General features: G+C 45.0%; 1 protein-coding gene across 4 annotated transcripts in view; it reads left to right on the forward strand.

Moving 5' to 3' along the window:
• The window catches only part of ARHGEF3 (Rho guanine nucleotide exchange factor 3), a 305,270-nt gene that overhangs the window by 231,912 nt on the left and 56,379 nt on the right, over positions 1-16,979 (forward strand). The window contains exon 1 of one of the 4 annotated variants that reach the window (XM_061128329.1): positions 4,816-5,084. The exons of the other annotated variants lie outside the window; for them this stretch is intronic. Coding sequence (XP_060984312.1) covers positions 4,989-5,084 — 96 coding nt within the window. The 5' untranslated portion in view covers positions 4,816-4,988. Of the gene's footprint in view, positions 1-4,815; positions 5,085-16,979 lie in introns of those variants that run through there. 4 annotated transcript variants of the gene reach the window in all.

The raw sequence follows: 16,979 nt of genomic DNA on the forward strand, positions 1-16,979 counted from the left end.
ACCAGCATCCTGGGCCTCTACCCATTAAATGACACTAGCTCCCTCCCCCAGTGACTGTCTAAAACATCTAGACATTGCCGAATGTCCCCCAGGGAACAAAATCATACCCCTTTGGGAATCACTGCTATAGTGATTGTACCTGTCTGTGTTATATCAGAGCATGACACATAGCATTCTTTGTTTTTAAACATAAAATCTTGATTGTTTTTGGATTATAGCTAATAAGTCACAAGATAAGCTCATTACTGGGATAAAGAGATGCTGTCGCTTAACCAGTTTTTCAGACTTGTTTCAGAAAATGAGATCTATGAGAGAAGGCAAGAATGAAGTCTTCCAGCTTTAGAATATCCAGGTATATATAGTCATAAATCTAGCCTGGAGCCAGTGAACATATCCCCAGGCAAAGGGAGAGGTTTTCGATGATTCTATGATTTTAGATATTATCAGTACTTGATTTGTGCCATTTTTACCTGTCTGGCAGTAAACCACACTTTTGATCTCTCAGAATTCACTCCAAGAACTTCTTCAGGCTTTTAACTACCCTCTCCCATCAAGACTGAAGTTACTGAGAGGAGGGGGAACTTGGTCACTAGCTGGGAATGTCCCCCAAACAGAAGGGGAGCTGGGGGGTTGGTACACACGTGTGTCCAACCTGTACATACACAACTGTGTCAGATTAGCAGAGGTAGACGAGATGGCTCCAGATGCCAAGGAAGCAGACAGAGGCGCACTGTGTTTGAAGGCTAGGCTTTGGGACATCTGCTTCTCTCGCTTGCACTCCTTCTACAAATGCACACCTCAAAGTAGAGGTTACAGGTGAAAGGCTGTGTTTCAAACTCAGCTGTATTTCTTGAGCAGGTGTGTATTACTCACCTTTCTGCCATAGAGATTCAGGAATGGGTGGAAGATATTTTAAGTATAATGCTGTCAGGACAACAACAATATAATGTTGTCCCATTGGCGGAGAAGACTGTCACAACCACTTTAACTTGTGAAGTTTTAGCCTCATGCTGGGCCTGTTCCACTCACAGTCTTGGTAGTGGGATTTGGGGAGCTGATTGATGGCCTCCCAGTCATGCCTGGCTGTCTGCTCGTCTAAAAGGAGCTAACAACCAGTGCCGGGCTTGTGGGTAGAAGCCCACCACTCCAGCAGCAGCACAAACGTGCCCTGCTCAGCCCAAGCGAGAATGCAGGCTTTGTTCTTGGCACCGTTCCTGGAAATGCAGAACAGGCTTCTTTATTCCAGTCTCCAGGCTTCTGGCTAGCGAGGAACACTGCCTGGCTGTGAAGCATTTTACAGGATTATAACGGGTTGTGCCGAAGGCGAGTTCTGAAAGGCACTTTGTGCCGTTGCTTTGAGTGAAGCTGACTGTTGAGGCAGTGTTGTTCCTAAGCCCATAAACACACACACACAGGGAGAATGGGGAATGCTGGGCTCCTGGGGCCACTCAGCTGGGCAGCACTGCAGAGCTGGGGAGACTTCTCTCCACTGTGACACCAGCTTCGGGGGTGTGCTTGGGAACTCTCCTGTAGAGCAGCCTACTTTCTGACCAAGGCTTTGACCATAGCCACTTCCGGCTGGAATACTAGGCAGATTGCCCAGACTCCACATCTGCTAATGTTGGAGCTGTGCATCATGCACACACGAGGGAGGTTCTGAAAGTGGAAATTGCGTGGACTCAACAATATCCTTGAAAAGCCTCTGGATGTCTCAGGGACCACATCCCTGACTTGCATATACCCAAAATTGCTGGTTTCAGTTTATAGGTCTTATTATACCAAAAATATATGTCTTTAAGCATCAAAATCTTATTTATGGTGGTGAGACACTCAGGCTGTGAGAGGCTTGGAAGCATCAGACCACCCAAAGGAGAAATCTAGATACCCATTTTCCCTTTCACACTTATTTAAATTGTTACTGGCTATTAGCAATCTCTCTCTCTCTTTTCCTCTTTCTTTACCTCTGCCTAGCATAGACAGTGGGAAAGACATAAGTTTGCTGCACATATATTGTACCATGTATATGGATTGCTTTTTATGGTTCCATTCTTTGAAGAGGGGCAAAAAAAAAAAAATGTTTTAAGAGCAAGTGGATATGGCAGCCTTTTCATCAACCATTATGATTATTCTTTGCTCTACGATACTTTAACTTGAGGTTAAAGTCCCCTCTCTTCCTTAGGGTTGATTTATTACTACACTGTGCTTCCTAGGTGGCACTAGTGGTAAAGAACTTGCCTGCCAACGCTGGAGACATAAGAGACATAGGTGTGATCCCTGGTTTGGGAAGATCCCCTGGAGGAGGGCATGGCAACCCACCCCAGTATTCTTGCCTCAGAAATCCCATGGACAGAAGACCTTGGCAGGCTATACAGTCCACAGGGTTGCAAAGAGTCGGAAACAAGTGAAGCAACTTAGCACGCACGCACAGATTTACATTACACAGACTTCCTCCTTGGTCCTGAGAATCCTGCACTGAGTAGCCCAGCCTCAGGGCTGGCGTAATTTACTAATGTCACTTTCTTCTTCACCAAGTGCTGGCTGTACACTCCCAACTGGAAGTCAGTGCCAAGCCAGCTCCACCAGGGTTCAAAGCCCATCCATGAAGGGACAATTTACTGGCCAGAGCCACCTGCCTAGTTGAGGCGGTGGGCCTGCAGGGGCCAGAGGATCAGGGAGGGAAAGGGAATGAGGAGCAATCTTCAGCTCAAATCCTTGGCAGCCAGAGGAGCCCTGTGTGAGACTCTTGGTGGCAGGATTAATCAGGGGCTGCTTTGGTTGGTTGCCCTTGGATACAGGATTGCCCCTCACTCCCCACCTCAATCTTGACCAGACTTGCAGTGAGCATCTATGAAGCTCTCCATCGGCACAGTTCAGGCTAAAGGACAAAGCTGTGTTCAAGAATGCAGGTAGGAAAAAGATCAGTAGTCCTGAGGTACTCTTTCCCATTCCAAACCTCCTTTTCAGCCACTTCCTTCCTACTGCTTTAGGGTGTACATTCGAGGAGGAAAAAAAATCAGGTGCTCTCTTCAATGTCAATTGAACCTTACTCATTCAGCAGCCTCCTTTACATGGTTGGCAAGAGCGAGACCTGCAGAACTGGGCCAGATTCTCTTTGCTTCTGAAGGCAGTTTGTCCACACTGGCTGGGCAGGAAAGCAGGCACATTTAGTGCCAGCATGTGGGTTTGGTACCTGGGATGAAAGGGCTGTATACCATGAGGTTTCCTGCCTGGAAAGTGGGAATTGTTGGATTCTGGCCTCAGCTGGAGCAGAGAACACTTAAGCAGGGACCGGATATTTCCATGCCTAGTACCTCCTGCACACCTCAGATGTGAGAAGAAGAGAACTCCCACTTGCTGTGACCATGACTTTGATAGGAGGGGAAGAAAACTCAACAGTGCAGTCTACAGAATAACTTTTGAGGTAATGATCATTTTAATATTTTAAAAATTAATTTCTAATTTCCAGCAGAAACAGTTCATGTAAAAGTTTTAAGAACATATTAGCTATAAATGTGAAGTTCTCCTTTGTACACTACCTTTAATTCCCCTGAAACTGGCTGCCTCCTTTCAGCCCCATGAAAATTTGCTGTGCTGGGCTTAGTTGCTCAATTGTGTCCAACTCTTTGTGACCCCGTGGACTGTAACCCACCAAGCACCTCTGTCCATGGGCATTCTCCAGGCAAGAATACTGGAGTGGATTGCCATGCCCTCCTCCTGGGGATCTTCCCAACCCAGGGATTGAACCCATGTCTGCGCATTGCAGGCAGATTCTTTACCATCTGGGCCACCAAAAATTTGCTGTGTTTCCTTCCAAATGGTTTTCAATGGTATTTACCTACATTTCTCTATAGAAAATATATGGTAGTCATTTGTAGATTTTTTTTTTAAACACAAATGGCATTATACTGCTTACTCTGCAATAGTTTTTTAACTGAACCTGATACCTCAGAGATCTTTCCATGCCTCACCCACAGGCCCATCTTCAAAATGACTGCAACTGAGTGGTGTTCCATAGTGATAAGAGTTTATTTCAGCACTCCATAATGGGGGATGTTGCTTCCCTGGTGACTCAGTGGTAAAGAATCTGCCTGCAGTGCAGGAGATGCTGGTTTGATTCCTAGGCCAGGAAGATCCTACGGAGAAGGAAATGGCAACCCACTCCAGTAGTGTCAGCTCATCACTGGACAGCTTTGTCTGGACACACCCCATCAGATTCCTCTTCTGAGTGGCAGGTGGCCTCTTACCAGCCTCTTCATACTTAAAAGTGGGTGCAGAGGATAGGGCTCTAGGATACTTTTTGGAAGTGGTGGAAAGGTTTTGTGTCCCGATCATGGAGGTGGTTATTCTAGTGTTTACATTTATTAAGGCTCAATTAATGGTACAGTAAAATGGGAGCATTTTACTCTTTGTAGCTTATACTCCAATGACAAGTATATACACACATACACACTCCATATATATGTATATGGAGAGACTGGCTATGAGTAAGGCGAGGCAGAATACTGCTTCTTCTTAATATGGGCTTTTTAAAGAGCTTCCTTTCCCCCAAGGCCGCTTGCCTCCTCCCGGCTTCGCCTCAGCCTCCATTCTGTCCGCTGCCTCTTCCACCCTGCGAGGGCCAAGGAGCCCGAGTGGACCTGCCACTTAGGCTGCGCAGCCCCGAGTCCGGGGCCTGTGGGAGGAAGGGTCCAGCGGCCGGATTCCCTCGGGCTTCCGCGGGGCGGCACCTGAGCGCCCCTGGCGGGGCCCCGCCCACTCCCCGCCCAAGACGGGCGGGCCCTGTCTAGGCTCCGCCCCCTTCCCGCCTGTGCGCCCGAGTCTGTTGGAGCTATAGCCTAAAGAAGCCGGCTGTCAGTCTCCGTGTAGCCGCTGCTGCCGCCGCCGCCACCGCCGCCGGCACCGTGGAGCTGGGACCCCCTTTCGCCTGGGAGTTTTGTGGTCTTATCGGATCAGCGGTGACATCCCAACGGGCAGGGCCGGCAGCCGCCATGGTAGCCAAGGATTATCCCTTCTACCTCACGGTCAAGAGAGCGAACTGTAGCCTGGAGGTACCCCCGGCCAGCAGTCCAGCCAAGGACGCCGAGGTACGCCTCCACCTGGACCTCTCTGGGCATCTCTTACTCTTTCCACGGCCTCTCTGTGGCACTGTTTCCCACCTCTCCCTCTGCGTTCCTCTTCCTCTCTCTCTCTCCATCTCTCATACACTCTTGTCTCCCTGTCTTCATCTCTAACTCTTGTCTCTCTCCCATTGCCTCCCTTCCACTCCCTCTCTGTGGATCAAAAGAACGCCACCTCCTCTGTCCCCATCTCTTTGACCCTGTCTCTCTCTTGCATCCTGCAGAGCTCACAGATTGTGGATCCACTCCACAGTGGGACTTTCTCATACTGCATCCATGGGCTCGGTCGTCAGGGAAGAGCTACCCTTTAAAAGCACAGGTTTCCTCTTGCAGGAGGTTTGGGGGAGGGCAGGGGAACATTCTTGAGGACCCCTCGGGACCTCTCACCTGTCAGGCTTGGACTTGCAGCTGTTTGGCAGCAAAGACAGGACACGGCACCTCTGCTTGTCCCTGTGGCCAGTGGGAATCATTCAGTTGGGGGTCTGGGAGCTAAATGAGTAATCTGAATGTGTCGCATGTGAATTCTGAAAATGAATTAAACTCCCTGGGGCAGTGGGAAGCTGTCTTGGAAGACTGGAAGCATTTCCCCTTCTGGTAACTTTCCTATACTGGGAGGGTGAGGTGAGGGAGTCCTCCTGGCTGGTGTTTAGTCTGCCTTTTCCTCCTGTGAGTTTCATCTCTGGCAAAGAGCTCACTGGCCTTAAAGATTGGATTCAGGTGGAGGAGAAAGTGTCTCTTTCTTTTTTTGAGGGTCTTGGGGAATACAGTTGCTTTCATTAGACTGCACTTTTGCTGTGACTAAGCTGTGGTAGGATCCACAGAACCCAGATCATCATTTCCGCTGATGTGTTTCTGCGAGATCTCCACTCTGCCCCCACCATGAGGGGGAAAGTCTGGGGGAAGGGGTGCTTCCGGCCTTGTCACAGTGCTTTTGGGGGTCCACCCCCCTGCCACCCTTGGGTCTGCTTAGCTGTGAGCAGTTGGTTCACTGAATTATGTATATTTGGGAGAACAGCATCAAAGATTCATTGCCTCTAACAAGAGCTGCTCCACACTGACACAACTCTAAACAGTTTCAGGTTGTAATCAGCTTTCTATAAGTTGAGTAGAGACTAACTTCTCACCCCTGTCCCGCACCTCAGTTCACTTGTATATTTTCACAAAGGGCTTTTGTTCCCAGCAGCTGTGGAAGTGTGATGGTCTTAGTGGTGTTTGGGCTCTTACTGAAGTTTTGACAGGACAGCAACTGCACAGAATTCAGGTTGTTCAGGCTTGGAATGGATATATGATCTTTTCAGTGGGAACTTCACAATTTAATGAATGTAGGAGCAGTGAAGCTATTGTCTGCTCAAATTCCTTTTGGAAGGAAGCAAAGCATAACCGAGTTTAATTAATGAATTGAGTCAAAGAAAAGAATGAGGATAGCTCTAGACTCTGGTCCCTTCCTGCTATCACTTAGTCCTATATTTTTGTGCAGTTTGACTAAAGGTGTAGGTATAAAACCCATATGCTTCATTTTTTCTTATTCTTTTCTTATTTATTAAAAAATATGTATCTGTATCTAACAAATGTGATATGAGATATGTATCACTAGAAGTCAAATACTAATTTTCTTCACAGTAGCTGGATCCAGATTATGAAATGTGACTTAATTTCCTTTTATGGGGATGTTCTGGTATAGGAATAAGGGTGGGAGAGGAACAGTTTTTTAAATAGTTGGTACTATTTTTCAGGTATCACTATTTAGGATTTTCCCCCTAGTGGTTAAATCAGAGTAGAAGTATCTCATATACGGTATACTCCTCGAGTCCAAGGAGGCAAATCCAGTACATCCCCTAGCTTCATTCATCTGGCATTTCGCTTCCTGATAATGGCAATAGGCAGAGTTAGAAAAAGAAACCTAAGCGATGTGGGGGCTTGTTTTCTGTTTCAATGTCAGCTCAGAAGACAGCCCTCCTTTGCAGGCCTCACTTCTCCATAGGCAGTTAATTAAAATATATTTGCTGCCAGCAGGGGTCGTCAGCATTTGTGTTTAAAAAACAACATACACTAGCTGGCCTTTTGAAAAACATGATTATATCCTTGTTTCTAAGCTAGGTATGGACTGTCAGTTCCAATACAGGTAGTTTTTCAGGATCATTTTCTTTGTGGAAAGAAGGTGCTTATGCTGAAAAGAAGGATTGGCCAATCCAAAGTCCTTTTTAACCTTCAGGGGTAGCTGAAGCAAAGCATCTGTGCCCTTTAGCACATAATGACTATTCCTTCCGAATTTGTGGTGAGGAGGACAGTGGGCACACAATGGGCAAGTGCCTTCTAGCAGTTGTTCCTATTCTTGGGCAAGTGTGCTGGGCAAGGCTCACGGGGAAGGGACGGGTGTCACTAATGTGCATTTGATACCATGCACTTGAGTAAAAATGTGCAACACAGACATTCTCTTGAAAACACATCTTAACAAAATTTCTACTCAGGATTAAGTGCTTTGTACATTTTTAAATTTCAATGATAGTTTTCAGTGATAGACAAAAATGATATAGTTTAAATATTTATCTTCTCTAAATTATTTATTTTAAATATTAAAATTATTCTACATGGATTATGCTATTAATACAATGTGGCTCCTTAATCTAGTATTTCTTATGACATGGGTATATGAGTTTGGTTGCAGATGTTTAATTTTAATACGACAACCAGCTTGATCCTTCCAGCTCTAATCATTAGCCATGAAATCTAAGGAGCTTAGTTCATCTTAGTCCAGTTCATCTTAGACTTTCACGGAGAAACATAGTATCACATGAGCATCATTAAGCTTATTTCTTCTGACTCATCGATGCAACTTTGTTCCATTGATCTTTTTATATATATATATATTTAATGGGTACTTATTTCTCATGCCAGGAGGAACTGATTTTTCTAGGCATTATTAAGTGCTCTGAATACCTGATTAAGTCACTCAAAGAAAAGTTGTTAGTCCTAGTGAATTACACCGATCCCAAGTCAGAAGTCACTGTTTCCCCATGGGAAGGTTTGCTTTTAAAGAAAGAAGGCTCAAATGCATGTATATGTTGGCTAAGGACGCTGGAGCCTGGTGAGAAAGTTTTAGGTGTTTTGGAGTCCATTTAATGAAAATACAAAGTGGTGATTCTGTTATTTTCTTTCTAAGAATATATCTGACAATATGATGGACAGCTTACTTTTGGTTTTCAGATTCATTGTCTCAGATGTCGATCTAGTTTAGGTCAGATTTAGTTAGTGATGTTTGTAGTCATTGCTTTTGTTTCTCTTGTATATGTCCCTGACTTGTCCCTTTGTTCTAACTTTGACTCAGCCAGTAGCTTTATATGGAACCTTGGAATGACCCAGAAATGATGGAATTCTATTCTTTTTCTAAGTACCACATTTAATGTCTCATTTGAGAACCTAACCATGTTGTAAGAGGAACATAAAACAAGCATTATTCTGCTCACTTTATGCATAAAGACACTGAGGGGAAGTGACTTGCAGAGAGCCACTGAGCAAAGCAGCAGTGAAGCCGAGACCCAGTGCCAGGTTTCCTGATGGATTCGGTCTAGGGTTTAATACCAGTGCCTCCTGTGACATCTAAGGATGTTTATCTCGGTGAAGAAAAAGGGGTGATGCAAAACAAAAGCCGTGTAAAGTGCTTTAAAACATATTCTTCTGAGTACATAATCTTGAGCACTCTATTAACTGAGGAGGTGCCTTTCAAGTTTCCGTTTTAAAGGGCAAGGTGAACTCTCTGCCCCACCATAATTTATGCCCCCGGTCAATCCACAAGTGTATTTGAAATATATGCATCTGGAGCTGTGTTCCTGACATGCCAGCTGGAGAGCCAAGGAGGTGAGCTGGCTTCTCGTGATTTATACATTTCTTGGAATTTGTATCATACAGTGTTGAGCTGACCGTTTATACAGCCAACTACATGGAAATAGCTCCAAGGAGTTATTGCCGTTGGAATCTTGATTTCAATCAGGTGATTAATTAGACTCCATGAATCATGCGACCTCAGATGGTTCTGGACGGGAGCCTCATGGACAGTGAAGGTCTCTCACTTGCTGGCAGGAGCTGAGTATGGTCGTCGGCCTTGGTTCTCTTGGGGATCAGTATCTTGGGGGTCCTGGTCTTCCAAGATGCATGTGAACTAGGAGTAGGTTTGTTAGAGAAAAAATACGTTGACATGTACATTTGAGGCTGTTCAGGGCATCAGCTCTGGAATAAGACTGTCCAGGTCCCAGTGCCATCTTCACCACCTGCTAGTGATGTGGTCTTGGACAGTCTCCTGTGCTTTTCTCAGCCCCAGTTTCCACAGCTGTAAAATGGGCATGATGAAAAAAAATAAAAATAAAAAAATTAAATGGGCATGATGATGGCACTACCGTAATGAGATGATTCATTACAGTGCTAAGCACATGGTAAGTGCTCCATAAACAGCAGCAGCATCAAGAAAATTTCCTAAAACAATTTTAAGAAACATGATCACCATCCTCATTCTCCAAATGCTATTTTATGCATATTGTGCAACAGGGGTCTGACTGTAAGTCCTCTAAGCATAAGCATTCTTACAGTGATCCTATGAGGTTGGTGTAACTGCCCCCCCCCTTTTTTTTTTAGAAGAAACTGAGGCCCATAGTTGGGTAGTGACCCTTCCAGGATGGCTGAGCTGGTAGATGGAGGAGCCAGTGTTCATACCCCAGTCTGACCCCAAAGTCTGTACTTTCCCAACCACATCATGTTGCCTCTAAATGACTAAATCGCCAGTCTCCTCACCACATAACACATGAAGGGTGAGCATGCCTGCCAGAGCAAATTGCCTCATGGTCAAAGGCCCATTTTTTCCTCTGAGTGCCTGGAAGGGAGACCCCACCATTAGTGAGTGTGCCTGGCAGCCACTTCATAGAGTGGCCACGACCCACAGGAGCGAGTTTTGCAAACCTTTACTTGGGAGGGCTCTGGTAACTTCCGTTTTGTGTTTCTCAAGACCAAAGAGCTAGTCTTTGGCAGAATTCTGCATGCTCAGCACTGTGGAGGTGACACTGTTAGTTCTGCAATTAGTCATTTTGCTTATCTGCATTAACCACCAGCCTTCCACATAAACTAGTAACTTGGAAGCTTCTGACCACCATCTGGATATTTGCAAATTGTGTCATTTTCTTAAGATACTTTGTGATTGCTTGTAAAATCCTGGACAAGTGCCACTATTTTTGTAACAGCTGAAAATAAATTACTGATCACGGGCGAATTTTGCAAAGTCCTATGTACATGTAAATGTTACTAATGGTGTGTGCGTATTTGGAAGGGCTCCTTCATTTGTGGTGTGTGCACAGAGTTGCCTTCCATAATTTGTCAGCTCCGGTAATGGGTACAGGTCTCACACAAAATGAGGAAATTGCTGTGATTGCACGGCCATTTATTATTGTTGTGTTGGCTCATGGACTATTAGGAGTAAAGGCCAGTGGTTTCTAATGCCTTCAATTTTTTATGACTTGACAGTGGTTATTAGCTAAGAAGAGGCTATTAGTCAAGAAAGGCCTCCAAACCTTTGGCTAGAAAAGGAACGGATCTTTTAAAGTCTAGAAACACTTGTGCCTGGTCCTTCTCTGTTTGGGTCATTGTGTCCTTTTGCAAGAAGGCAGATGATTCTTAGTCAACTCAATTAATGGGAGCTAAACCAGAAACCTTAACGGTAAGTTCACTTTTTTAAATCTTCTTTTTCTGGCTCTTAAGATGAGGAGGAAAGGAGTAGCAAAACAGGCTTTTTTCCGGGGATTTATGAAACAAATAAACAAAACCAGCCTCTAGGAAATGACCCGGGGTCATTGAATTAGAGAACCTGAGTTTTTGGGAAAGGCCTATTGAGAACATGGAGCCCAGTTCTTGTCCATTGCGGGATCCTTTCAGTCTCGGTTCAAACACTTCCAGGAACCTTCCAGGTCTATAAATTGCATCTTTGTTCATTGTGGATCATGAGAAAATCTTTTCTTAATTGTAACATTCCTTTCTCAAGCTGAATATTATACAATGGCACTTTATCTCTCTCAGTATTTTCTCTCTCCCTACTGTCTACTCCTGTTCCACAAATGTGTGCTCACACTCACACACACACACGCACCCACACCACACTCTTCCCCCAGGTGCCTGTCTTCTCCTGGCTAGACATCCTGGTTCCTCTAACTTTTCCAAATGGGACACAACACCCAAACTCTTTCTCTTCCTTGCTTGTTCCCATTGGACATCGTCAGTGACCTCTTGAGTATTGACCAGCCGAAAGACACTGTATGATGCTATATCAACAAACAAGATTGTTTTTATGTTTAATGCACTTTTTAGACAAGGGGAGTAGACTGATACATTAAAAAAGACTTTTGAAATAGAAATGACAGAAAAAAGATTAATCTTTGTCATCTACATAATTTATAGAGATATAAAAGAACACTCCAAGATGTCCATTGACAAATGGGCAAGAAGATAATAATAGGCAGTTCACATTACAAAAGTAACATTATTTTAAAAGTTCACTCCAATAGACATTGTAGAAATGAAAAGGCAAATAATTTTAAGATACTATTTCATACCTAATTGATGTCACAAGTACTCTAAAGACATGATGAAACCCAAAGCTGGGGATGCTGCAGAGAAATAAAATACTTCTGTGTGCGGTGAGAAGACTTTTCTGTGCATATTAAAAGACAAAAATGCTTCTAATCTTTGCACCCAGTATTCTAACTCTTGTGGGAATAAAGCTATGTGCCCAGAGTTGTTCATAGTGACATTATATGCAATAATGTTCATGTGTTATGTTTATGCATTCTATAGATTTCAAAATACTTTTATATTCTCTCCCTCACCTGAGTATAATAACCCTCATTTTAAAGATAAGAATACACCAGGAGTCAGAGAGATTCAATGATTTCCCCAGGATCACACAGCCAGGACTGGCAGAGCTGAAAGCTTTAAGTCTGATCATCTGGTTCCAGGCGAGCATCCTTTCCTGCTTACTTATAACAGCCAGAAGAGCCAGCAACCTCTCTGACCTTTGAGAAGGAGATGGCTCCATGTGCCATGGCCTCTGGGCCAGGGATCAGTGGCATCATTTGAGCCATTCCACACTAGCAAACAGAAATACCCCAGTGTTCCTGAGAAAAATGAAGAGGCGGAAAGTTGAGCATAATTATATAGATGATGTAACCAACGTAACTATATATGTATGCACATGGCATGTAGACAGGTGGGGGAAGGGACCTTTCAATCAGAGCCTCCCCCTTCCTGTCTCATAGTGATCACTAAAGCAGTGCTGCCTGGTGTTCTGATAACAGTCTGTTGTTTTCATGTGCACTCTCTCTTTTGAATCCTGCACCAGCTTTGGACCTGCACGAGGCACAGCCTGTCTTGGAAACAGAGATTCAGAGAGATCGGGAGGCAAGGCTAAAATGCTGGTCCCTCCTTGACTCGCCTTAACCTCTTGGCACACCAGAATGTTGGCTTAAGCCAGTCATGTTCCTGAGTGAGGCTGGTTGTAAGCAGCACTGTTTTAGGCGTGTTCAAAGTGAACCACATTAAACTGAACACTGCGTACCTCACCTGGGGGCCGGTGGACTTGGGGGCCCTTCCTTGGCCGGAACTCCTCCTACAGATCCAAGTGCAAGGTCTTGTGCTTAGTCAGTCAGTCATGCCTGACTCTTTGCAACCCCACGGACTATAGCCCACCAGGCTCCTCTGTCCATGAGGATTCTCCAGACAAAATACTGGAATGGGTAGCCATTCTCTTCTCCAGGGAATCTTTCCAGCCCAGGGATCAAACCGGGTCTCCTGCATTGCAGGCAGATTGTTTACCATCTGAGCGACCTGGGAAGGCAATGTGAGATCCCTGGTAGAATAAACAGGAAGCCCACAAAGAAGAGACACAAACTTCTCTGCATGTAGATGACATCCTTTAAAATGATGTCTTTCTGAGCTCTGCAGATGTAATTTGCATCAGAAGTGATAATTAAATGGTAATAACAAATAGAGTATTTCCCCAAGGGTACTGTTTCCATAGATACCACTGGACCTGGCAACCTGATTGAATTACATAAAACTGAGAGCCTGTGTCAGGACCTTGGAAAAAAAAAGTTAAATGTTTACCAGTTGCCATACATTGTCAGATTTGAAACTTTGGAGTCTTGCTAGAGGAAGAAGCTGCGGAGGGGAAAAGGAAACAGGCCAGTGGGTAGAGAGAGATAGAATTGGACCCGACGGCCAAAGAGACTGAGTGATAAAGTTTCCCTCTGTGCTTTCTGGCCCTGACACAAGGCCAGTGCAAGCTCCCTCCTCAAGCATGTTATCTTATATTGCAGTGCTAATGTTTCATAATCGCCGAGTGACGTAAGCTTGTCAAGAACGACCCCCGGCAAATACAGAGACGATAATTAAAGGTCATTGGTGAAGACGAGTGTTCTTATTTTTGACTTCACAGAGGTGGGGTGGGGGTGACCCATCTGCATCCTGTTAGGTTTTAGCCGCCTTGGTTCGTTTTCTCACACCTCAGCAGCCATCCTCCTTGCTGGTAGGTGACTGCCTGGTGCTTCTGGGTGTGGTCTTGCAGAAGACCACTGTGAAGAAACCACTGTGAAGAAGGAAACAGACTGAAGGCGAAAAAATGATGGTAGATGACGTGTCAACCACAGATGCATAGTGAAGAGTCCTAGCCTTCTGCCTCAGCTGTTTGATGGAGCCTTCTCAGAGAGCTTTGAAGGAGACAGTCTCAGAAAAGATACCTGGTTTTCTCTTGGCAGTCTCCGAATGTTTTGTGCCCAGGCTGTAACAGTTTAGAAGAGTGAGCATTGTTCTGGCTCAGTATCAAGAAACCTTTGCTTTGTAGGACTCTTCAGTGCTCACCTGAATTTCTTTAGCCGCAACTATTTCTAAGTTGGTTCTTAGAAGAGTTTCACTACTAGCTGGGGACAGGGTGCTAGCAGGCTCAACTTCTTGGAACCTCAGCATCTTTGTTGCTGAATGAGTAGACTGGGTTAGACCATTATTTCCCAGAAGATGGGTTTCATAACATTTGTGGTAGCTCAAGTGATATAGGACTAGGTGATCCAGAGACAAGATACAAAACAGTTTTGAATCACTTTCCCTTTCCAGTTCCCTTCTGATCTTTCTCATTATGTCGAAGAGAAAGGTTCCTTTGGAGTTAGTGTCTTTAATGCCTCTCTGGCACTTGCTAATTTCCCTTTCTAACAAAGCACAGGCCTGAGGCAGGCAAGCATCTCTAACAAAAATTTAACAATGGGGGTTCACTTTTTTAAAAAGTAGTTCCTATTTATGGCAGCTGATAGTGATTTTCTGTTTAAGACAATGATAGAGTTGTTTTTACAATACATTTACTTAAATAAAAGAAAAAAGTGAGTAAGGAAACATTATGTAATAGCTCAGGGGACATGTACATAGGGCAGAAAATTGCCATGATGAAACCAAGGGTGTGGAACAGTGCATTGTCGAGTTCCAAGACCTTTCTAGGACTAGCACTCTGCCACAAAAATTTCCAAGTTTGGGTATAGTGACTTACAGACTAGAAACTTGGGCTTTGAGCATAGAATCTGGATTTCAGGTATTAAGATTTTTAAATAGATCAAAGCTGGCTTAGAATGTGACATAGAAAATTATTATTATGAACTAGTTGCTAGCCAATTAAAAAAATAAAATTGGATTTCTATTCTAAGAACAAAAGCCTTTTTTGTTTCTTTTCAATACTTCGAGTAAAAGTTCCAAAGTTCCAACCAAAATCATCCCTTCTTCTTCCTTTTCCCCTTCACCCTGAAGGAAGGGATGGAGTAAGATCACATTTTAATTTGGGGCAGCCATCGAGTATCATGGTTAGAAAGTTGGATTTGAGGGTCAGACTGAGCTGCACTTGAATCCCAAACTTGGCCGCTTATGAGCAATAGACCCTGCACCAATGACTCATCCTCCAAGCCTCGGTTTCCTCATCTGTAAAATAAGAACTTCCAAGGGAGTTGTAAAGATGAAATGGGGCATGCTGGGGGCGTCCACAGAGCAAGTGCTGCACAGACCATTAGCCACAACAGCATCTATTTTCCCCTTTCATAAATTGAGTAGAAGCTGTGGATGAACATCCCTATCAAGTGATGTACTAGGAGGTCACTTCTTCCTTTTAAGAAACATCCACCCAGTTTCCCAGGGATCCAAGTTGGCCCTGGGTGTTATTTTTGAAAAAACAAGATGTTCCAAGCGCACTGGCAAGTTTCACATTTATCCCTGCCAGGTAGGATGAAAAAATTTAGTGTGGTTTTCTAGTGTTCCAATAACAACTCTGCCGCAGAGAGTGGGGTATGAGCTCTAGGTAGAGAGGGACCCTGCTCACGGGAGATGAAGAGTGTGTCGTTGTCCTCAAGGCCAGCGCCCACCTGACACATTTCATCCGGGAACCTCACCCACTTTTGGACCACAGACACAGACCCAGGGAAGGTGAGGAGGATTAGGTTGCTTTGGGAGTTCTTCATGTCGTATTCAGTAGTAGCACACTTTAATTATAAATAGGTCATTTGTTAGAAGTTGGCGAAGAGTTGGGCAACTAAAAATGACTCCCAGTGCTGTTTGATTGTCAGTAAATATTTGTTGAGACCAGACTCTAGCTAGCTTTTTCTTTTTTTCTTCTTTCTGGGTTTAAAGAAAAGAAGGGCATGCTTTGACCCTCAAGGAATTTTTCCTTGAGTTTGATGAGGTCATTCACAACCCTAAAGTACTGGCAGTGATTGTCAATCCGTGGAAAACTGGTTGGGGAAGTGGCAGTCTCAGTGGGGAGTTTGGCAAATGGGGAGGGGAGGCAGCACTGGGAGGGGTCATCTGATGAGCCCCCTGGTGCTGGAGGTTAACCCACCAGTCCCCTGGCCTGCCCTGAACACCAGCTTGGCGCCCGTGTGCCTGGCCAGGCACTCTTAAGATGTGGGGGGAGCACACAAAAGGCGTGCTGATTCCTGAATTTCAGGACCTGGAAGTCGAACCAACAGTTCCTACTTTTTCACCCCTTCCCTCAGTCCCTTCTGCCTCTACAGTCTTTGATTTCTTCTGGGCTCCTGACCCTTGGCTTCGGGAACAGCAGTGCTGTGGTTTAGAACCAAGCCTTGCAGGGTTGGAGCCTTGGGCTCAGTCCTGGCTCCATCAGTCACTACCAGCTCTGTGACCTCAGGCAGAGTTGTTAACCCCTCTGAGCTTCAGTTGCCTGCTTTGTGAAATGGGTATATTAATAGTACTAACGTAAGTGAAATCAAGGGAATCAGGCATGGAACATACTTTGACAGAGCCTGGCTCAAAAATCACCATCAGTAGCATCGTTGCTGTTGCAGGGTGCTCAGATGCGTCCAGCTCTTTGGGCCCCCGTGAACAGTAGCCCGCCAGACTCCTCTCATCATGGGATTTCCCAGGGAAGAATAATGGAATTGGTTGCCATTTCTTTCTCCAGGGGATCTTCGCGACCCAGGGATCAAACCCATGTCTCCTCCATTGCCAGGCTTACCACTGAGCCACCTGGGAAACCATTTATTACTATTAATATAGTTGTTATTGTCAGAGGAATTTGCATATCCTGTGAAGCCGGAGTGGGGGTTGCCGGGAAAGCTTTTCAAGTCAAGAGCTGAACTTGAATTTCAGCTCTGCCAATAACGACTGGGTATGACTTGGAGCAAGTCACCTCGCTTCTCTGAACACCTGCTTCCTCTTCTGTAAAATGGGGTGATGGGATTGCTGTGTGGAATAGATGAGTGGCTGTGTGTGCCGGCACCTAGCGGCAGGAGACCCCAGGGGTCTCGGTCCCTCTTCCTCCCCATCCAGGGGTCTCCCCCTAGCAGT

The sequence above is a fragment of the Dama dama genome, chromosome 24, assembly GCF_033118175.1.
Source record: "Dama dama isolate Ldn47 chromosome 24, ASM3311817v1, whole genome shotgun sequence".
Classification (NCBI taxonomy): domain Eukaryota; kingdom Metazoa; phylum Chordata; class Mammalia; order Artiodactyla; family Cervidae; genus Dama; species Dama dama.